At 43.6% G+C, this 22576-nt stretch overlaps 1 protein-coding gene across 4 annotated transcripts in view; it reads left to right on the top strand.

Annotated features, from left to right (window-relative positions):
- Window positions 1-22576, top strand: part of SLC8A3 (solute carrier family 8 member A3) — a 136159-nt gene that overhangs the window by 7437 nt on the left and 106146 nt on the right. For all 4 annotated transcript variants that reach the window (XM_026095858.2, XM_026095855.2, XM_026095856.2 and 1 more), the window contains exon 2: window positions 13911-15722. In XM_026095858.2, the coding sequence (XP_025951643.1) occupies window positions 13957-15722 (1766 nt within the window). In that variant the 5' untranslated portion in view covers window positions 13911-13956. The remainder of the gene's footprint in view (window positions 1-13910; window positions 15723-22576) is intronic.

Raw genomic sequence — 22576 nt, 5'->3', positions numbered from 1 at the left:
TGACAGATGTTTTCCCTGCAGTGACCCTGAGCGCACAGCATACTTCATGAAACCATGTCTTTGGTGGGGAAATGCAGCACCAGCAGTGACCCTGGTGGTGTCCCAGCTAAAAATAAAGCCTGTCCCTCCTGGCAGTTTTGGGGCTTGCTTTTAAGTAGGTAGGCAGTTTTACCCGTTAGCTGCGCTGTGCTCTTGTGCCAGGCAGAAGGCACAGCTTAACCTTACAGAGCACGAAGGAGCTGCCTCCCCTCTGGGGAATCGCACCAAGAGACTGAAGGTGAGAAGATGCTCATCTGCACTTGGTGTGCCTTTGTCACTCCCTGGAAAACTGCTAGCTTACCTGTTGCTTTCCTAGATCCATCTTCTTGCTTCCTCGCTCTTCTGCCTCATGCCTGCTGGTGAGTTGTGGCCACCCCTTCTTCCCCCAGCTCTGGCCCTTTCCCTCCTCTGCACTTCCCTCTTAAATCTGTAGGTTCCTTCATGGTGACCCAGTAACTGACCCAACTCACTGCTTCACAAAGCAGCTCCAGTGCCTTGTAGCTTTGCAGCCTTCTAACAGCATCCCCTACATGTTCAAATCAACCCCTCATCTATCCTGTGCATGTGGCTTGCTGCCTGTGTCACTGGCCCATGGGCTTGGCTGCTGGGCCAAACCAGGTGGTTGGCCCAGTGAGGAAGTAGATGCTCAGTTAGGAAGGCCTTCCCAGCTTTTGGTCTGGCGAGCACATTAACAAGTTTCACAAAAACCAGTAAACATGTGGTTGGAATATGTTCTGGAGCAAGAGGACGGACGAATCCTGGCTGGTGAAGCTTTGGATATTTTGAATATTTGCATGCACATCTAGCTTTGCTTTGATCTTTCCAGTATTTGTCTTAATTTATTTCTTAGGGCATTGTGTTCCACTGATTACACAAATGCACAGCACAGGATTTAAAGTTTCCACTTTTCACTAGATAAGATAACCCTGAGTCTGCGAGCTCTGAGTCTGTTGTTTGTTACCCTCTTGGTTCTTTTTGTCAGGTTCACCAGCGCTGTGCCTTTGATGACAGCTGATTTCCAGGAGAAGGTTGAGCAAGGGGCCAAGGGAGTTATGACAGAGTTGAGATACAGGCCTAGTAGTGTAAGATTCCAGAAGTTTCATCTACTTAATATTGAAAAGAGAACGTTAAGAGATGGCCTGGTCATAATTTGCAAGTATCTACGTGGGGGTCAACATTTGATAATGAGTATTCAATCAGGAGACAAAGGAGGAACATGTTCCAGTGGCTGGAAGCTGAAGCTTGATAAACCTAGACTGAGAGTAAGGTGATGCATTTTAGCAGTGCGTGTAATGAACCATTAGGACAATTTAACAAGCGTTGTGGAGCTTGCAATTCCGGAGTTGGGATGAGATGTTCTTAGCCTGGTTTCTTAGGAAAATGAGGCTTATATGAGCACTCTGTCAGTTGTTCCCACCACCTGTTAGGCACTGCAGGCTGGCTGTGATCACATCTGACAGAGGGGCGGTGGTCTCTCAGATGTTACGTTCTTAACACACTTCATGAAGTGTGCTTCAGTGGTGACTGTGGCTTGCTGACTGGCTGGCCAGCACACATATAGCTCAGAATGAGCTGCCAGACACGCTGCCTCCTGCCTAGCTGGCTAGGTATATGAAGGGCCACAGGGGTTGTGACAGGAGGAAGAGGAGTCGGGGAAGGGGGTGGGGAGTGTTTGTGTGCATGTCTGTGAGGAGATCAGAGAGCATGGAGAATGGGAAGAGGAAGCCTTATTGAAGAGCAGATGCTTGGTGGGATACACAGCCCAAATTCCTTGGAAAGCCAGCTTTATTCAGTTGTCTGCTCATTGGGCTCCCACAGCAAAGTAGATGCATTTTGAGGCTCTGCTTCTCTTTAAAAGTGACTTGCTTCCTTCTGTGGTTGTTCTTTCACCTGTTTGTACCACTGACTCCAGCTCATAGCACTGGTGGGCCCGTACAGGGAGCAGCATGCTCTCCCTGTTCAGCTGTTCTACACCTGCTGGCACTGGGGACTGTTGTTCCCATTCCTGAGTGAAGCAGGTTATTTCCATCACTTGTGACAGACTTTCCAGATGACAGGAGTTACTGTCAGCAAACCCAGCACAAGCTGGATTTGGGGTGCTGTCTTGGAAGTGCTGTGGGAAGGGAGAGACTTTCTGGGGTGGGGGAGCAGGGGAGGGGGTGCTTCATGTGGTGGAGTAAGGTTGTGAAAACAGGCTAATTCCTTTGCTAATTCCTACCTTAATTGTTGTTCAAGTCAGTCCTCCACTGGTATTCCCAGTAAAAGAGAGACCCTGCAATTTCCTTGCCTTAGCCTTGTCTCAGGAGAGATTTGGACTTAAAGCAAGTAGAGCACATCTCTGTTTTAATCTTCTCCTTGCAGAAATGGATGGAAGGATAATTTTTGCAGTGCCTGAAGGGGACTCTGAGTGCCTCAGTAAAACCAACAGAGGTGTGGCACGGCTAACATCAGTAATGGAGGCTGTGCTCCTCTGGCAGAAGAGACTGTCCTCTCTCTTTGCCTCCATGGCTTGACTAGAGCAGGTGCTGCGTGGGCTAAGCACGTTTTCCAAGCATCTGCAGCAAGCCAGTGACTCCTGTCATTGCATCTTCAGGATGGGGGTACTTTCAGAAGCTGATCCAAGGTGACCCTCAGTACTTGCTGGAGAAGGGAGAATCCAGGCCTTGTTTGCTAGAAGATGGGTCTTGGGTTGTGGGGGAAGGAAGTTTTTCTCCTTCCCTTATCTTGTTTCAGCGCATTTGGCTGAAGCGATCGTCTCCCATGACTCAGCTTCTCCTATTGGCAGGACTAGGTGTAGTAAATCTGGGGCCAGCATGGAGCATTGGTATGAAGGAACTGGGGTGGAACAGACAAAAGTGCAGTTTGTATGAAGAAAGCAGGAAGATATCCCAAACTGATGTGTGTGGCATGAATTACAAAGAGGAAGTAAATGAAGCTTTCCTATTGGAGCGTTATATTAAATGAAATGTTGCCAGGACTCTTCAGGCTTGCTCTTCCAGGAGAATAAACTCTCTCTGCTGACTTGGGATCATTGGACCTCTGCTGATTTATGCCAAAGAAAATCTGGCCCTAAGGGTCCTCTCTCTCTTCACTCTTAACAGCCTTCAGCTGATTGTATGCAAGTTCTCCAAGCTAGAAAGAGAGTCCTCATTTTTAGGATGACTTTGCACAAAAGGAGACTTTTGGAAGGGAGGGTCAGAGGAGGAAAGCAGGTGTAAGTAGTGCCATGAATATAATCAAAATGGTACTTCTCCCACTTTGGAGATAAATAATAACATGACTGTTCAGTACTTTGCTAGGAAATTTGTCTGATACACATTGCCTTGCATCTAGGTTTCTTAATGTGCTTCATTGGTATTGAAGATAAGCCTTGCTGACTGCTGGGAGTAGGGGGAGTATTTTTATAGGCATGTTAGAAATGGCAGGGGTGAGCCTCACCTTTTCCAAACAAGGTGTCTCCTTGTACATACCTCTCCCAAGTTGACACATAGCAAGTCTTGATTTTTGAATCTTTCTGAAGAACAAAATCACTTATTCACCTGGCTGAGTCCTACATCTTTTGGGTGCAGGACCTCCCCAGTGCTCTTGGTAGGAACTAAGAAGTAAACCTGATGACTATCTTTGAAGAAGATGGCAGTGGCCTCTCATCGTTGTTTGATTACCTGCAGAAATTTTAAATCATATTTTGGTGTCTAATGGAAAAATCCTTGATTTCTGTGGGATCAAGATGCTTGAGTGGCTTAAAGAGCTGCTCTGTTAAGCTTCTAACTACCTTTGAAAATCTGGCCCTATGCAACTCCCTTGGTGAAATATCCAAGACAAAACATGTTGAGACCATGGATGGAGCAAAGGAGGAAGTTAGTGGTTTTGTAACGGTGAAAGAGAAGACATGTAACAGTGACTGGCTCCAGACAGTATTTCAGATTATCTACCCTGGAAAGAACAGAGGGAGGCAGGCTGCCAGGGAGGGCGGACAGTAAGCAGACCTGCAGTTGAAAGACTTGTAAAGGAAAAAAGGTGAATAATCCTGTCTGGTGATGCTGTAGTGAAGAATAAATCTCTGCCTATCTACACGATAGAGATCAAAATAGCATATGACTTTATACAGCCCATGAGAAAAGACATCGGAGGGGTGGGGGAGCAGAAATGAAGGTGGGGCAGAGAATAGCCTAGAGAGTGCTGCACTTATTGTAATTGCTGTAACAGATCAACTTCCACTGTTTGTTGTCCGTGTGATCTCTGCAATTACCATATGGTAAATATGACTTGAGTCTCTAGCAAATAACAGAGCTAATATTAAGAGAGACTCTGTAAACAGCTAGTGCATAAATGAACAAAGAGCAATAAACAGCCTGGACTTATGAAGAATGAATTAATCATGCTGAATGTGATGGTTTATTTTTTAAAGCAATTGCAGAATTAACAGCTGAATAAATGCTGAAGCAGTAAGATATCTAAATTGTCAGTAAAGGATATCGTGTCAGGAAAGGGTGAGAGTGCTCTATGAAATCTTACTTGAGAACTTTATACACCTGGGTGAATTTACAGGTTTTGGCACCTACCAAACAAAGCGGGAAGTATTTTGAGGGTAACCCATAGTTCAGTGTATGTTTCACGTCTCCTGCTATGCTCAGATCCACAGAAGCAGTGTGCGTGTTACAGTATATTACACTTCTTTCAGCTTAAGAACCTGACTCTTTGGGTGAAACCCTGGAAATCTCTGCTTTTTTGCGATGTATTTCAGTCAACATGGCAGTCCACCATCAATGGCAAGCATGACCAATCTGGACACGCAGTAAAATGGTGAAGAGATCTTCAGAAATTTGAGCAATAAAGTGAACTGGTATAAATCAATCTAGGTTTAATTTTCAGAATCATCCAGTACCTCATAAAAAACTATTGTATGACAGATCTGAGGGATGAGACTTCATTTCCCAGGTTCTGATTACCTGCTCTGAAAAGAACAGGAGATCTGCTGATTTTGGTGGGAGTGGATGCTAAGATTTGCAGGCTGGTTCTGACCATTTAAAGGGATCAAGAAGAGATCAAGATAAATGATTAAAGGACTGCCTAGGCTAATTTATGAAGATTAAAATAAATTTGTGTGGTTTGGCCAAAGAATAACTGTGGAGGGGAATAGCTATTTACAAGTATCTGAAGCATGTAAATCTCAGGAAGGGAGGAGAATGGCTGAGAGTGTTCCAAGGACAGTATAATGAGAACTAGCAGCATAAATTTTCTTAATTTCATCCTAAATATAAGGAAGACGTCTAAAACCTCTGAGATAAATTACATCATGGCATAGTCTCTCTGGAAAGTTGTGGAAATGCCATCGCTTGGGTAATTTAAAGCAGGGCTGGACAAAGTACTGGAAAATAATGTTCACAAAGGGAACAATCTAGCACTCACCCCTCAGGAATGGACTAGACAACTCTTCTGGCTCTAGTTTGGGTAATTCTGTGAAATCCATGCCATTAATTGGGTTAAGCTAGAACTTTTCCTACCCACCTCCTTTTCTGTGCCTGTCACATAGAGGAGTGTAAAAGTCTTCAGCTTAACAAGGCGAATGACAAGCTTCTTGTTCTCAGCTGCAGTGGGGAAAATTATTTTTGGAGCGTAGCCTTCTCTTTCTCCCGCTCCCTCGTTGCCTTCTGCCCTGTCTCCCCTGCCCAGTTTATAATGCTCCTGCCTCCATTCTCTTTTTCAATACTTTCTTCCTGGCTGGGCCAGGAATGAGCCCTTCTGAATGGAGCTGTAGAACCCAGACTTTCTGTTGTGGATAACGCAGCATTTTTGGTAAAACATATTTTTTGCAGTATCCAGACCAAAAATAAATCAGGAATGTGCCTATTCTTTTTCCTTGGAAGAGGACATAAGAAAGAAACAAGTTGGTCCCAGGAGAACTGGAGTAGTACTTCCCCCAGATGCCGAGGTTAGCTCCCAGCGAAGCTGGCGGCTGCCCCAGGAACCTGCTAGCTGGCAGGGGAAGGGCTCGCTGCCTGGCTACTTGTTGCATCAAACCCAGCATATCACATGGTGTGCTTTTTTTTCCTCAAATCAGTGTTTTCTGTCAGAAAACTTGTTCAAACTTGTATTTTTCTTAACCAATCCTGCATCTAAAGAGGGTGAGGTATGACTACAATGCTTTTTCCCTTCTCTTACTTATCGTTTAGCACACCTCTATGTACAAATAACTACTGGCTCTGCAGCACAAATACGCCATTGGGAACAAATCCTAGAATTTTTAATTTTAGCAGTTGCAGATCTTGGTCACCTGAGTGCTAGAAAAATGTCACAAGTTGCCACTGTCGTTTTTCCTCTAGGCTGCTGTTAGCTGCTAGATGATAAGTTGCACCCTGATGGTGGCACCTGAGCTAGCAATGTAATACGTTGTTGATACAGGAGCAGTAAATAACACACCCTGTGCGCTACTGCAGGCAGTACATAAAATGTCTTTTTTCTGACAAGAAGTTTTCCTCACACCACTAGAATCATTTTTTTCCCCTCCTACTGCCCCCCCCTCCAAAAAAAAGTCCTTGTTGCTCCTTATAAACCAAAGTGAGGAAGACTGGTGCTGTGAAGGTTGCAGCTGAAGGTAAGCAGGGGAATCGGTGCCTCTTGCCCCCTGTGCATGGTTGGGTAGCTGGTCCGTGTTGCCTCCATCTGTTCTGTGAGAAGAGCTGCGAACAGTGAGAAAAGTAACCCTTAGCAGGGCGACAGAGAGGCCACTGAATGGATGACCCAATAACTCCACTTCTTTATATCTCTCAGCCTCCTAAACCTCAAAGGAAAAGCTTTCAGCCTCTTAACCGAGCCTTTCACATCATAGGCACAAAACTGTGGGCCTGAAGAATGCACTTGGAAGTACCTGCCCTCTCAGTTTGGGGCCATTGAGACGGTAAAGAATTGTGTTTTCAGGCATGCTCCGGTATTCAGACACCTAAAAGCTTCTGTTGTGTTTAGAGATACCTGTACATGCAATAAGGAAGCCATCGTTTGGAAATCTGGTTTGAAGTGTGTAATGGAGGCTTCTCAGGGACTTCCGAACAGTAGAAGTTCACAACAGTGACTTTTTGCCTGATGTATGTGCAGTTGCCAGTGAAGCATTAAAATGAAGTCGCAGTGTGATTTCTAGAGAGTGCCCTGAGTGAGCAGAGGTGTGAGTATTCTGGCTTTCCATGTGCTAGCACTGTATGCTGTTGTCATGAGCAGGCTTTGACTCCATATCTGCATTTCTCAAACCCAAGGCAAAGGAGCAGGTTGCTCTCTCCATTGTGAACTGGCCACTCAAAAGTAATACAAAACACCTTTCAGAAAGACAACAGAGAGATTGTTAATGAAAACAAAAAAATCTATCCATATCAGAGCAGATAATACTGCTTTTTAAGCATGAGGATGGCCTTCTGTCAGCCTAAATACCAGGTTTAGTCTTCTGGAGGTAAACAATGCTACATTTATGTAGAAAAAAATGAAAAGGGTAACATTCTTGCTGTCCCTTATACTGAGGAATCTCAGAAACATGAACATGTATCATTGAACTGCAAGCGTACTGCGGCTCCCCGGGAGACTGCGTGCTGGCTGCGCACAGCATGGCCTGTGCTGTAAATAAGGAGTGTTCTTGGGAGCATGGCTGTGTCCACCCACTGAAGGTTTTCCTTCAGTGTCTGCCTCCATGTTGTTTACAAGTTTGTGCATGGAGCATAAACTGTTACTCCCTTGGATATGCAGCTCCTATAAAATATAAATGCATATCAACACAAAGGACCTTTGTGGGGTGGTTGTGTGCATGGGTGTTCCCTCTGGTGGGCCTGAAAGTATTTCTTTGGCCTAAACTTGCCACCCAAGGTTCGTGGAGGTTGACAGCTGCTGTTTGTACTGACTTCTGGCATGGCCGAAAGCTTTCTCCCTTCCCAGTATGTAGGAAGCTAGGCATGACTCCAGCCAAGCCAGGACACTTCTGCTGCAATCCTGAAATGGACTTCTGTTCTGGGCCTTCATATCATCTGATGCTGGCTTCTGCAGTAGCTGGTCCTTGCTCTCAGGGTCGTGTTTTGGGTGCTTAGGTGAGGCATGGACTCTGGGAGCGCTGGTCTTTGCAGCACATCTAAGGAGATCTAAGGCAGCTGTAATTTCCCCGCTGGAGTGAGAGTGAAGAAATAAAATGCACAACCAGTCAAGTGCAGAGCGTGTGGAACTGGGAGAGAACAATTAACTGTAGGCATAAAGGTTAGCTATTAATGGCACTGCTTTTCCAGGAGCACCTTGAATACTAAAATACAGAAAAAACATCAGGGACTGGTTCCCCTGGCAAGTTGGGTGTTTGGAGACTGCTTCTAACCGTACACAGACTTGTGCTCCATTTATGTCATCTTCTGGGATCACCTAATGCAACTGAATGGGTGCTACATCCCATCGTTACAGCAGTTCTGTAAGAAATTACTCGTCCTCCGGTTTCATGTCTATTAACACCCATTTGCCTTGTTAGAATGGTAGGAACTATTCATACTAGAAATGAGACTCCAGCTTGTAAATATTAAAAGACTTGCTACAAGAGCCTGTTTTCTTACAGTAGGTTTTTGCATGATCTTGAGAGAAACAAGGCTGCTTTTGACAGATATCAAGGGCCTTATTCTGTAGGCAGCTAATTCCATTGCTGTAATTCCCAGGTGTTTGTAATTCGCAGGTTTTTTGACATGTGGAGTGCAAAGCAACAAGCACCCGCTGCTCCCTGCTATAACTTTTCTGCAGAGCCAAACTACAGAGATATATCATGGACTGAGCATGAGTTATGGAGCTTTTCTCCAAGTGAAATATAGCTGATGTGGTACTAGGGACTAAAACTACCTATTGCTGTACAATAATCTATGTAAAATAAGCGTGGGAGTCATCAGTTGTGTTCCTATCAGATAGGTGCCTGCTGTCAACGTGATTGTTTAAGCCCTGGCCTATGTTGGAAATTTGCATTTGTTTAACAAAATGGATATAATTACACTGCTCTGGCTTTTGCATTGTAAGTAAATTTTAACTTACAATTTGGGTACTATTGTAATGATGAGCAAAGGGCTAAACAGCGTTTGAATGGAGACAATTGAAAATATATTTTGTTTTCTGTTAAATATTTTGTTATGGTTTTATTTTGGGGGAGGGAGGACTGTGAATTAGGAATAATACCTCTTCTGTGAAAACTAAATTACTTGTGTTCTTTGGCAGAAAGGCTATAATTTCAATTTTTGCTGATGCTTATCAGAAAATGTGTGCTCAATCAGAAAGCTTTTTTTGTGTTCTGGAGTTGAGGAATGTGAGGTAATTTTTTCTTTTTCTGACCAACCTTGTTATTAAGATGAACCTCATTTCTGTCTCCTCCAGCCTAGAAGTGGAGAATGCTGCCATGACCACTAGTAGCTGTACTGTATCTGCCCTGTTCTGGGACAGATGCTTGCCAAGCAGACAAAACCCTTGGTCTTGAGATGTCTGTAGCCGTACCTGGTGCAGCACCCAAGCCTGAGTGGGGCTAATGCAGCACCTTTACATAATCAGCAGCATTTCCTTGCTAGTCTAGAGTCAGGAAGAGAGAGTGTAGATGACCACAGATATACTCAGTATGTCTGATTTATTTTGGGGGGTGGGAGAGAGAGCAGAAGGAGAGGGAAATGCCAGATGACCTGATTTTATTTGCAGGCAAAATCCAAAGGTTCTATTTTTGATGGTGGCTTAAGGGGAGTTTTGCCTCAATAAGAAATGAATAGAGAATTGGAGCTTTGCCTTTGATTTTGTATTTATTGACAGTGATCTTCAGAACTCAGTACGTGGAGGATATGTGTTAACAGCAATCAGTGTGTTATCCTATCTCCTGATTAGATTTCTTATTGTGAATACTTTCTTTTGAAAATAACCCTGCCGTTAGAGTCATATGGGTAGCTGTACACGAAAAGCTAAATTTTAAGGTATAGCCTTCCCAGCTTTCTACCTCTATATAGACCAAGAGCACCCAAAACATCAATGTTCTGAAACTCAGCTATTGTTAGAGGTATAACTAGCTTGATAGTTGTTCGAAGTCATTTTCTATCTCAGGTCTAATGTGACAATGTCTCCCAAGTGCAAACCATGCTACTTTCTGGACCGTCTCCAAAAGTATTTCAAGAACTGATCCTTTCTATTTATGGATTTTATTTATGGATTTATGGATCACTTGGCCATTGTCAACTCTTGTAGAATAAGGTGTTCTCCCTACTAAAATAGCTGTTATGCATCTTCCCCAGAGCCTTCCTACTGAACACTAGCTTGTTCTGTCACACTGATGCTTTCAGCTTTTTGTCTCCGTTGCATTGATTGAATGCTTTCATAACTTATCCTACCAGATAGGAGAAATATCCCTCAGTACCACTGCCCTTATTTTGCATGTACTCTGTGGGATAGTGATAGCAGGCACAGATCTGTGTGAGCAGAAGATGTCTGATATCAAAGAGGTAGTGGAAATCAACAGACTTATGATCCTAATGGTGTCAAGGTGGAGATTACTCAGTACTAGCTGACTTTCCACTGTTGCTGCAGTCCCCTGTTGTTTGTATCCCACACAGCCAAGGCAGTGATGTAGCTGGACTTACACCTCCCTGTACCAGGTGTGGATTTGCTGTTTTGTTGGACTGAAATAGGAGGAATGACACTGACTTCTCCTGGGTGACTTGCTGTGACTCAGGACTGTGCTCCAAGCCTGCCTGCCAGATGAAGGCTCGATCCTCAGAGCAGGACTCGCGCTGAAGGGTAGCTCATGCCACCATTAGTCCTGTCGAGATCAATACTGTTACTTAAAGGAGGGATGGGGAATGTCTCTACTTCATTCTGGGGAGGCCAGAGCTACATAGATTCCCTCCAGCAATTTCTGGACTGAGTTAAATAGATATATCTGAGGGCAAAAGTGGATCCTGTATAAGCAACCTTGCTGACCTAGAGTTAGAATGTGAATTTTAACTCTTCTATCCTCTGACTTCCGAATGTTAAAACTGTTACCTCAATGGTTTATTAACAGCAGTGTTAAAATCTAATAGTCTTATTCTGTGTTGCAAAGCTCTTTTGCACCAATTCCCAAGGGAAGGGGGGGCGGGGGGGGGGGGGGAAGAATGCTCCACTGTGTTTTTTAGATTGGTTAGGTTAATGCTGTTCGTATAGCTGAAAGCATTTTAAAATCTTACCAGACAGTGTCTCTATGGGCAAAGTTCCTGTTGATCTCACTGGGGAATTTTATCTATGTCAAAGAATTGCAAAGGATAGGTCATTATTGTATTGTATTAGAAAATGATTTTGACCTCCACTTAACATCGAGATGTTCATCAAAGCAAATGAAAACCAGTGAAACGTGCTGCCAAATTCTGAGATTTTACTATACAACTCATAACTTGAGCTTGGAGTTCCAAAAGTATAAACAGAAGCTACCTCTGATAGAGGTTGTTTTCAAAATCATGCACAATTAGTTTGAGGAATAATCAGTAGACTTACCCTCTGCTTAAAATCGAATTAAAAATTAAAAAAGAACTGGCAAAGTCTGGAGTGTATTGAGGAATGACTAGCAATAGAAACCATTATAGCAGTATATAAGGTAGACAGATAGTGTTAATCACAAAAGGTGGTTGTACCACAGAGAGGGAAGTTGGTGGTAGCAGTGATTTATTTCAGAGGGCAGTGTAGTCATTGTGCTCTCCCTAGACAAGATTCCAAATTTGAGTGATACTTAGACTCATAAGTCATTTTTTGAAACCAAATTTAGGTGCTTGAGTCACATAGATGTTTTTGAAATTACTCCTGTCTTTCCGACAGCCGTTTCTACATGGCTTATCTTGGAAGACACAATGCCTACTGGCTGCTGTACAGTCAGCTAGACTCAGGGAAGTGGAAGAGTCAAGAGGTTGGTGGATACCTGCCAGCAATTGCAGTACAAGGAAAGGATGATCTGATGTGCCCTGGGTGTATTGGAGCTACTGTGCGCCTGCAGTTGATCTTTGCATGCACCTCAAGTCGGAGGCACCTGGAACATGTCTTCTCTACTCTGCATGTGCACACATCTACCCTGCAGCCCAAATGTGTTGGGCTTGCTGCATACAGTTACTCTGCATGTGTACCATGGCCCTTTCTCAGGGATTTCCCAGCATCCTGCTGCAAGAAATTTGGCAAAATATCATGCAAAGAGGAAGGGGAACCAAAATAGCAGGGTCAGACTATACCCAAGTTGTACATATTGGATAGCTCAGTCTTCCCTGTCACCCTGAGCTATGCAGACAGCAGAGCATTTTAAAAAGACAGCAGGGTTGGTGCTGGTGCAGCCTAACAACCCTCACTGGGACTGTGGTTCCTCAGATACCTGGGCGTTCAATCAAGCACCACGTCTAGGGTGAAAAGGAAGATAAGTAGACATTTGAGAACGCTCATGTGGGAGAATCTGTCTCCTTTGAATTAATCCAGGTGACATAAAGTGTATTATTTTTTTATATCAAGGGTGTTTGATATGGATTTGTTATCCTGATACTTCATAATCAATTCTCTTCCCTCTGCTGGGCTTTGTCAGGAACAGTTTTGTTCATTTGCAGTCCTTGTTCATGCTTTTTTTCCTGTTTTGCTTGTCTTTATAGATTTTTATCTGAAAGTTGAAAACATTTTTGTTGATATCGGGAAGATTGCACCTGCTTTTGAGAAGATGCAAGTGACACAACATGATGATAAAATAACCATTTGAGATGCATTTGTTAATGCTGATAACATTAAAATGCTGCCTGGAATATATACAGTGCAAGGGGGAAGGGAAGGGACCTTCTGAAGTGTTCAGGGGCCAGTTCATGTTTTTGAACTACAGGCAACTGAAGGTTAGGCATCTGCTCTACACTGGCTGTCTGGGCATCTTCTGTAGACCAAGGAAAGAGGGGAGAAAGGATTAAATCCCTTCTGGAGATGTGTGTCTTAAATATATCTTTTGGGTCAGATTGGGGTGGGACACAAGGATTGTCCCCTGGAAGGGGCTATCTCTTTCCGCTGACTACAAGGAGAGCAGATGTGACCTCTTTTAACTTACTGCCCAAGTTTTAGATAGTTACAGTAGGGGAAAAGAACCCTAGGCCTACTGATTGAAGAGTACAAACCTAACAAAGTTAGTGGGAGCTGAGACTCTTGGACCTTCCAAGTGTTTTAGATAATGCCGCTATTAAGTTTGATGTTTCCTGTGAGATACTTGACTGTGTCTGGTCTCACATTGTGATTTGTCGGTTACTAATACTGAAACCAAATTCTTCCAGAGGTTGGTTATAAAGGAAAGAGAATAGTCTGGTTCATGACAATGTGAAGGGTTGAGAATCCAATCTTAACTGATCCGTAAGTCCTTGGCCACCATGGTACCTCATAACTGAGTTATGTCCTACAAAAGGCATTTCATTTGGAGATTGCTCAGTGGCCATAGGTGCTTCTTGTGTTGCTAGTGATTCCTTGATTTGTCTCATGCCCTGGGTGGTGAGACAGGGGAGCCATTAGATTTGGTTTCTTCTGCTGAGTTCAAGAGCTATGTTCTATATAACACCATGGCATCATTAGGTGACTAGTAGCTAAGTGCTCAGTATTCCAGCTGCATATGCTGTAGGCCAAGAATGGGGTATTAAGTACAGTTTTCATCCGAGCTACTTTTTTAGCAATTCATCTTCGTCTGCTAGGTCTGTAGATGTTGCAGTTTGTTAGAGTCCCAGCTAATGGTAAATACCTTCTTCAAAGTGACAGAGAGACAATCCATGCATCTCTACCAGTCCTCTTCAGTGGTGAGATGAAGTGTGTATGGGCAAATGTTGCATCATCTTTTTCTCTCATGCTTCCCTCCCCCTTCTCTGTTTTGTTTGTTTCAGGTTCTCGGCCTTTTTGGATCTACACAGTGGAAGTTGCATCTTGTGTATGGCGTGGTTAAGCTTGCAGCCTCTCACCTCGGCCTTCCTCCATTTTGGGCTGGTTACTTTTGTGCTGTTTTTGCATGGTTTGCAGGTGGATGCTGGCCTGACGGGAGACTTAACCAGTTCAGTACAAAACAGTTCGTGTTCAGGATCTTTTGACTGCAAGGAGGGTGTTATCTTGCCAATATGGTACCCAGAAAACCCATCCCTTGGGGACAAAATTGCCCGGGTTATTGTATACTTTGTAGCACTGATCTACATGTTCCTTGGAGTCTCCATCATTGCAGATCGTTTCATGGCATCTATAGAGGTCATTACATCACAGGAGAAAGAAATCACGATTAAGAAACCCAATGGAGAGACCACAACAACCACCATTCGGATTTGGAATGAAACCGTTTCCAACTTGACCCTCATGGCTCTGGGCTCTTCTGCTCCTGAGATTCTTCTATCACTGATAGAAGTATGTGGGCACGGATTCATAGCTGGAGACCTGGGGCCTTCCACGATTGTTGGCAGTGCTGCTTTCAATATGTTTATCATCATTGCCATCTGTGTCTATGTGATCCCTGATGGGGAAACCAGAAAGATAAAACACCTGAGGGTTTTCTTTGTCACAGCTGCATGGAGCATTTTTGCTTACATTTGGTTGTACATGATCCTTGCTGTCTTCTCTCCAGGTGTGGTTCAGGTCTGGGAAGGTCTGCTCACACTTTTCTTCTTTCCACTTTGTGTCCTTCTGGCTTGGATAGCAGATAAACGTCTGCTTTTCTATAAGTATATGCACAAAAAATACCGTACTGACAAGCACAGGGGCATTATCATAGAATCAGAAGGTGATCACCCTAAGGGAATTGAGATGGATGGCAAGATGATGAACTCCCACTTTCTGGATGGAAACCTAGTGACTGTGGAGGGGAAGGAGGTAGATGAATCTCGCAAAGAGATGATTCGGATCCTTAAGGACCTGAAGCAGAAGCATCCAGAAAAGGACTTGGACCAGCTGGTAGAAATGGCTAACTACTATGCCTTGTCTCATCAGCAAAAGAGCAGAGCTTTTTATCGCATTCAAGCTACCAGAATGATGACTGGAGCTGGAAATATTCTGAAGAAACATGCAGCTGAGCAAGCCAAGAAGAGCACCAGCTTGCATGAGGTACGGCCAGATGAGCCTGAAGAATTCATCTCCAAAATTTATTTTGACCCATGTTCCTACCAGTGTCTTGAGAACTGTGGTGCCGTTCTCCTGACAGTGGTGCGGAAAGGAGGAGACATGTCCAAGACCATCTATGTGGACTATAAAACAGAAGATGGCTCTGCCAATGCTGGTGCTGACTATGAGTTCACAGAGGGGACTGTTGTCCTCAAATCAGGGGAGACCCAGAAGGAGTTCTCTGTGGGAATTATCGATGATGACATCTTTGAGGAGGATGAGCATTTCTTTGTGCGGCTGAGTAACCTGCGTGTGGTGGAGAGTGAGGAACCTCCAGAGCTCAGTAACTCTCCGTACCCAAAGGCCATACTGGTTTCTCCTTGTGTGGCCACAGTGACTATACTGGATGATGACCATGCTGGCATCTTTACATTTGAGTGTGATGTTATACATGTAAGTGAGAGCATTGGTGTGATGGAAGTCAAAGTCCTAAGGACATCAGGTGCTCGGGGTACAGTCATAGTGCCATATAGGACAGTAGAAGGGACAGCGAAAGGAGGTGGAGAGGATTTTGAAGACACTTACGGGGAGTTGGAGTTCAAGAATGATGAAACTGTGTAAGTACCCATTAATTTCTGTTCCTGGGTATAGTTTTGGTGTTTAACCCTACATTTTCCCTCCATTACAGGTGAATGCTGACAAGGGACAGGCTGCTTTCTTCACCTTCCCTTCAGTTTCCCTACTTACCTCTTTCAGGCAAGAACCGACAGCAGGATTCAGGAGCTCAGAGTCTCTTCTCCCTTCCCTCTTGGGAGCAGCAAACAAAGGCTTAGAAATACTGTGGGAGTGGGAAGAAAATATATCCTCCTCTAAGAGTCAGTACTCAGAATAATGGGTTAATTGTGAGTGAAGGCAGAGAAAGAAGAAAACAGGTGAAGCTTTCACCTGGCTGGGCAAATACGGGAAAGCCTCTAAATGTGTGAGTAAAATCTTTTTGAAAACCCAGCACAGAGGGCACAGGAGTTTCTTAATAACCCCACATGAAAAGTGTACAACAATTATTCCCAGGCAAGCAAAAGCTGCTTAGTAGATAGGGGGCTTTCTTTTCACAAAAGCAACACATCATACCCGTCTCCCTAGGCTGCCAGTGCAACTTGCAGGTTGATGTGGTAGCTAATTCATAGCATAGGCACAGTTGCAAGCTATTCTGCTGGACTTGTACAATCATTCCAGCCTTTACGTCCCTATGGTCTACCCATATCCCCCCTTGGCTTCTATATTACTTTCTCTATGATCTCCCTATATCTGTTCTTTTGCTACCTGTGGCTTTTTCCCCTTATAAAATACCATGGCAATTGGCAATAATGCTCTAAAGCACTGCAGCTCACAGCCTGTCCATGTAGCTCCATGACCCAGTGTTTTCATACAGAATAAAGAAGGGAAGTGGAATAGTCTGAACTAGTCCTGTTAATTCAGCTCTTTTATTGCCTACAAAGTAGCTGATATGCAGGTAGGAAGTAATAAAGACCAGAGAGGCGATAATGTCTAATTGCCTTAAGTACCTGCTGTTAACATTAGTGGGGAATGAGAAAAATGCCTCAGCAGAGTAGAGAGAGGGAGGGGGTGTGGACCTGGTGCTAAAACTCCCTAATGTTAAGTGCCTAGGTTCCTCTTGTTAACACCTAATCGCTTGAGCCATCAAAGGAAGAATTGTGCAGACTTGCAACTGGGGTCAGAGAAAGGAAATCTCTGTACCAAACCTCCCTATACAGTACCCAAAAAGATGTTAATATTTAAATGCTATGGAATAGAAATGTTCTATTGCCTTTGACCGCTAAACCACTCAATCCAGCTCATATCTACAGTCCTGATGCTTGATTCTAGTGTGTGTTCTTCCCTATTAAAGGAATGGAAGTTCTTGTTTGGCTGGATTCAGCCATGATCAAAGACGGAAAAGGATTCACTGGTCTCATCTGGCCTCTCCAGGAAGATGGGTCAGGCAGGTTAGTCTCCTTAACTGAGCCTCAAGCTGGTATCTCTAGAGAAAGGGAAGAGGAATGTTAGCTGTATGATTACAGTCTCTTGTGAGGAGACTGTCTGAAATATGGTGGGTACTACCACGATCCAGACAGGTCTTTAAGAAAACAGACTTTATGACCCAGCAGTGAAAGGCCAGCAAGCTTGGCTTACCAGAGAATAAGCTCACAAGCCATTTCGGTCCAAACAGTGCTCCCTTTCTTTCATCTTCCTGTTGATGGAAGGCATCCTTTTTTCTGTGAAGGGTGTGACAGAACATACCCACATGGTTGCCTTGCTTGGTTTAAAATAAAGGATGTTCAGTAGAACCATGAGCATCCTTGTAGGTCAAACTCTTAAAAAGTAAGGCCGGTCCAGACAACAGATACAAGCAGGATGCTTAATGCTGTGGTTTGTGACCCAGAGAGGATGTCCTGGAGCACAGCTGAGGCCTTTGTGTTGTACTCAAACTGTGCCCACATCTAATACATTACTGTGACGTTCCTTTCTACTTCAAAAAGCCTTTGGGAACAAAGCCTCCTAGCTACAGGGGAGTTACTCTACTCTTTTGGACGCAGTGACCATGGAGACCATGCTGCTAACAGAGATCAGTTTCTTTTGAAACTAGGATTAGTATAGTTAGCTGAGCATAGTGCTTAATCAAACTAATAAGCCTAACAAGGAGGTGAAGCACGCTAGCTTGACCGTGTAGGTCATCAGGCTATCTTTATTCATGCCAAGGTTTCATTTCAACTTGGCAGGTCTTCTGGGAATGGAGTCTTGGGATAGAAACATGTGAAGTTTTCAGTAATTATCCTTTGGCCCCTAAATTCAGTGAGCACCATTTAGATGCTATACTTTACAAGTTCTATCTAAGAAGCAGGTGGATACAAATAGAGAAACCTGGAAGAACTGAAGGGTGGGTTTAATCTCTTCCTCCTTTCTTGTTTTCTAAATCTGAGTGAGGAAAAATAATTTTGATAACATATTCAGGCTACAAACAAATTTGAGGCCATTCAGATCTGAATTGGGAGTTTGGACCCATATTCCACTATTCCTACAATAAGTGTCTAGTTTTGGTCACCTCTAGTTTGTAAAGATGTGTGAATATGGTGTTTGGGAGTTTGGCTTAGTTTGGGATAGTCAGATATTGACTGATAGGCTACTGATAGTCTGGGCTGATCCAGATGACAACACATGAATGACTAGTCACTGTATCTCTGTAAGGCTGTATGAAGACACTGGGTCACTGAACAGCCTGGGGGTCGCCTTGTTGAATATTTTGGGGCCTACTTTTTAAATGCCTTGCCACTGAGGGGAATCCACTGCAAGGTGTTAACATCCCATACATGCCAAAGGGATAACCGTGGAGCCACAAAATCCAACACAGAAAAGAGAGAAAAGCAGAAAGATTAAAAGAGTCAGTAGACAATGCTAAGGACAGGAGACCAGAAAGCAGTGAAAAGAATGAAAAGTGTGTGTTCCCCTCTTCAGCCTAGTGATTGGGCTCTAATGTAGGAAAGGGGAAACTTGGGCAGTAGTTTCTGTTCTGGTGCGGGAGCAATTCATGATTTTACACATGCTTGATATGGATTCCTTGCCTCCTTCACTGTCATTGTCCTCATGGAGCCCTTTTTTAAAAGATTTTGAGCCATGGAGGAGGCAAGTGAATTAACACCATCTTGCAAACACATAAGACGGTGCTAAGCTTTACTGTGGTTATGCATGTATGCTAAGGAACTGCAGAACTGCAGCCAAAAAGAAAGCTCTGATCAGTGTAAATTGAAGGAGGGTAAAAAATTCAGTTTACACTCTCAGCTCATGCATTAAAAACTTCAGACTGCATTCTGCAGCAGCAGACTGTTTGTAAGTAGTTTTTAGGTAGGACTCCTTAAGTGTAGCAATGTCTAAATTAATCTGAGGGTCACTGAATTACACAGCAGCTTTGAGATTAAGCTATTGGAGAGACACTGTGATCTACCAAATTCCCAGGGCTAATGTTCTGGTGATGCTTAGAGCAGGCACTTTCCCTGAAAATTAACAGCAAAGGGGACTTCACTTAAATGGAACGAGATAAAATAAACTGAGGGTTGATTTTTAAGAGGCTTTCCCGAAGGAATGTGGGGCTAAAAACAGATGAGTTGATACATAAATTACAGAATAAGAGGGAAATGGATCCTGCCACCGGGACTTGCTTATTGCCTCTGTGATTCTTTCTAGACTAACATGGTCAAAGTTTCCTTACTCACGTTTGGGTGGGAGCACAAAGAAAGCAGGCTGAGATGAGGAGGCTTGAAATAATGGAAATACTGTTTTATGCAATGTGTGTGCGTATGGATGCGTATGGGTGTTGGGTAGCTATAAATCAGAACATATAATTCTGTACACTGTCATCTCTTGAGAAGGGAATTGATCATACCTCCAATATTGGATTCTGCTGCTGCTTTTTCAATACATTTGTTATTTCTGAATTCCTGTGAGGGTCAGATATGAACTAAGCAGCTGGAGTAGGGTCCTAGTTCTCTTGTTCAGTGAAAGGAAACTCTCAAGAGTTCAAGCAAGTCCAAAACTTAGATTTTTCGCAAGACGACTAAACACTTTTCTATTAAACATTTTTGTGTGGAAATAAGTGTTGGGTTCTTTGAGGTATGAAAAAGTAAAAGAGGGATTGATCTAGCTGCTTTATCATGTCCAAGCAATACAGAAAACATCAGGGAGCCAACAGCAGAAAGTCAATTGGGTTTTAAAGGATTTTCTTTTTGCATAATAAAAGGAACTCTCAGCCAGTCAGGAGAGGAGAACTGTTTAAACTCGTATGGAAATTGATCTTTGTCTTGCTTTAGAAATTTTAGGAAGATACATAAGGTACTAGTAGTGAGTTGGTATGCCAGGTAGAAGACAAAGGGCCAAATTCTGCTGTGAGCATGTCGTTTGCTGTATACTGAATTATATTTTAGGCCAAGAGACCTACTTAGTTGCTTGCCTGTGTTGCTGTTTTCTCAAAAATTTATAGGATCTGCAGCCTGCTAGAGATGTAGCCAGCCATCTTCCCAGAGTCCATAGTTCTCTAAGTATTGCCTATGACTCAGAAGGAATGGGGTGTTGAGAGAAGCTGTGGTGTTAAACTGGTATTAAATGGCCTGCAAAATCTCTCTGCAAAGTTGGCATGGCTGAACTTTCAGGTAGTGGGTGGAAACCTATAGTTGTTTCTTTATGTATGTTATGCAGAACTCTCAGTGGTAGAAAGGCAAACTCCTCTATTTATATGGATACTTTTGGAGACAAACATATTAAGACCACCTTGGTAGGCAGTGAGATGTTTTTTGCCTTTGGCCTTCAGAGTTTGGGGAGGAAGTTGTCTGTAAGTTACTTGCTGCCTTCTTATAGGGCTTTTCCCCAGAGGAGCACCCAAGCTGTGGTGTGCATGGCTATGGCTGCTCTACTGAATTGCTGTGCCTGTGGGATACATGACCCTTGGCCAGGGACCTGTCCTGTCTCTGAGTGCATGCTTAGCTCAGTGGGGCTGACCCCACAAAGTGCTGCCTCAACACCAAGTGATGGAAAACTGCATGCCTTTCTTCCTATTTGGGTCTTCAGATATTTTCTGGCAGGAGCATGGGTCACCCAGAATGCAGGATGTGGGGGAAGGTGTGAAGGCCAGAGCTGTGCCAGAGGTGGACCTATCTGGGTCGAGCTCAGATTGCAGCTATGTCCCAAGTCTAGTGGCTGGCAACTGCCCCATGCAGCCACCACTTGGTGCTGCTGCCCTCTCTCCTGGGTGTATTACCACACTTGTTTGGTGAGAAGGTCAGTATCTGTTCCTCCTCCTTTTCCACCCATGTTTGGACCCAGAAGTATTTGGGTCCTAACCCCTAGTTCATAACCCTGATATGGTGGTTGTTAGCTTGCCTCAGTAGCCCTGATGAACGTCATAATGGAGAAAGGTGACTGGCAGTTACCTGTTTGAAGGACACCGTACTGAAGTTTGGTGCAATTAATTGTCCTTCGTTTTTGCAATTCAGTGCTTGAGGAAACTGTCAGCTTAATTTTTTAATTTGATCACTTACACAGCCATGGCTATGGCATTTTGAGAGGAATGCTATTAATGGTATTTAGCTCTTTTGCATGGCATCTCGTCAGTAGATCTAACAACACTTTGCAAAGAAGATTGAGGGTCATTATTCCCATTTTATAGATGGGGGAAAAATGCAGAGAAAGCGACTTCTCTTACCTATGGATTACCCCGCAGTTCAGAGGCAAAGATGAGAATAAAAATTATCTCCCTGAACTGCTGGCCAATGCTCTATCCAGAGGAGGATCTGCCTACATTAAGCTTGTAATTTCATATGATTTAAAACTGCACTGAATCTAGGCAGATTCATTGACCTCTCCCCAGCTATCACAAGGCAGCTTGGTACAGATATAGGAGGTAGCTGAAATATCTCCTTACTTCCCCCAAACTGTCAACAGTAGCTACAATTTTGGATGCTTATTTTCTTAAATTAAATTTTGGTCACGTAACGTGGAGGTGCACTGAATCTGGAGACCTTGGTTTGGCTGTTTCAGCCATGGTGACTTGAATTAATGACCTAGGTGGTGAAAGGACTGTTTTTATAATCTAATCTGAACTCTTGTTCAGTTTCTTTTGTTCATTATGTGCTGATCCAAACAATTTGTGCTTGAAGTAGAACCTTCCTTGAGAAATCAAGCCCGAGTAGTGGGATTGCAGGCAGTGAGAGTTTGCCGTGCCAGGCAGTTTCCTTCCCTCAGGGCATGCTTCCTTCCCATTAGAGCTCTCTTTGGATTGAACTTCTAATGAAACCTCCAAACTCTCCTTCAATCTGTCACCTTCTGTGGGTAAGCTCCTTCTGTCTTTCTCTCTTTGCCTCTTCACATAAATTAGAATTTCTTGGTTCCTATTTTAATCCAAATTAAGGAAAAATAGTACCATCTCTCCCCGAAGGGAGATAGCGGCAGTACAGAGAACACTGAAGTCTCCCCTCAGAGAAGTTCCAAGGCTGTTCTATGGCCTCGTTTAATGATTCCTGAAGAGGCAAGAGACGGTCAATTTTATTTCCCATGTTTAGTTATCCCACCTGTCCATCTCAATTCTATTTGCTCCAGGCAACAAGTTCTTTCTAGGCCTTGATTTATTCACTGGTATTGACAGTCTCAGAGCTGGTCCCAGTTAAAAAACTTTCCCTCACCATGCTGTGGTGAAAGGCTGTTATATTTAGTTCTTGCTCTGAAATTCTCTTTCATTTTAGTATTTTTAACAGTATCAATTTCTAATTTAACTGAAGTTATTTTTACATATACATACTCTGAGTTTCTGCTTTAGTCGAACTGGGAGTTGTAGGTAGTGTGATCTATGGGGGATTAGTATGAGGTGTCACAGGGCTGTTCCTAGAGTGTGTGTAAAATCAGCTCATAGAAATGTGAGACTGTGAGACCA

The sequence above is a fragment of the Dromaius novaehollandiae genome, chromosome 5 (assembly GCF_036370855.1).
Source record: "Dromaius novaehollandiae isolate bDroNov1 chromosome 5, bDroNov1.hap1, whole genome shotgun sequence".
Classification (NCBI taxonomy): Eukaryota; Metazoa; Chordata; class Aves; order Casuariiformes; family Dromaiidae; genus Dromaius; species Dromaius novaehollandiae.
This window is presented reverse-complemented; position numbering and strand designations above follow the sequence as displayed.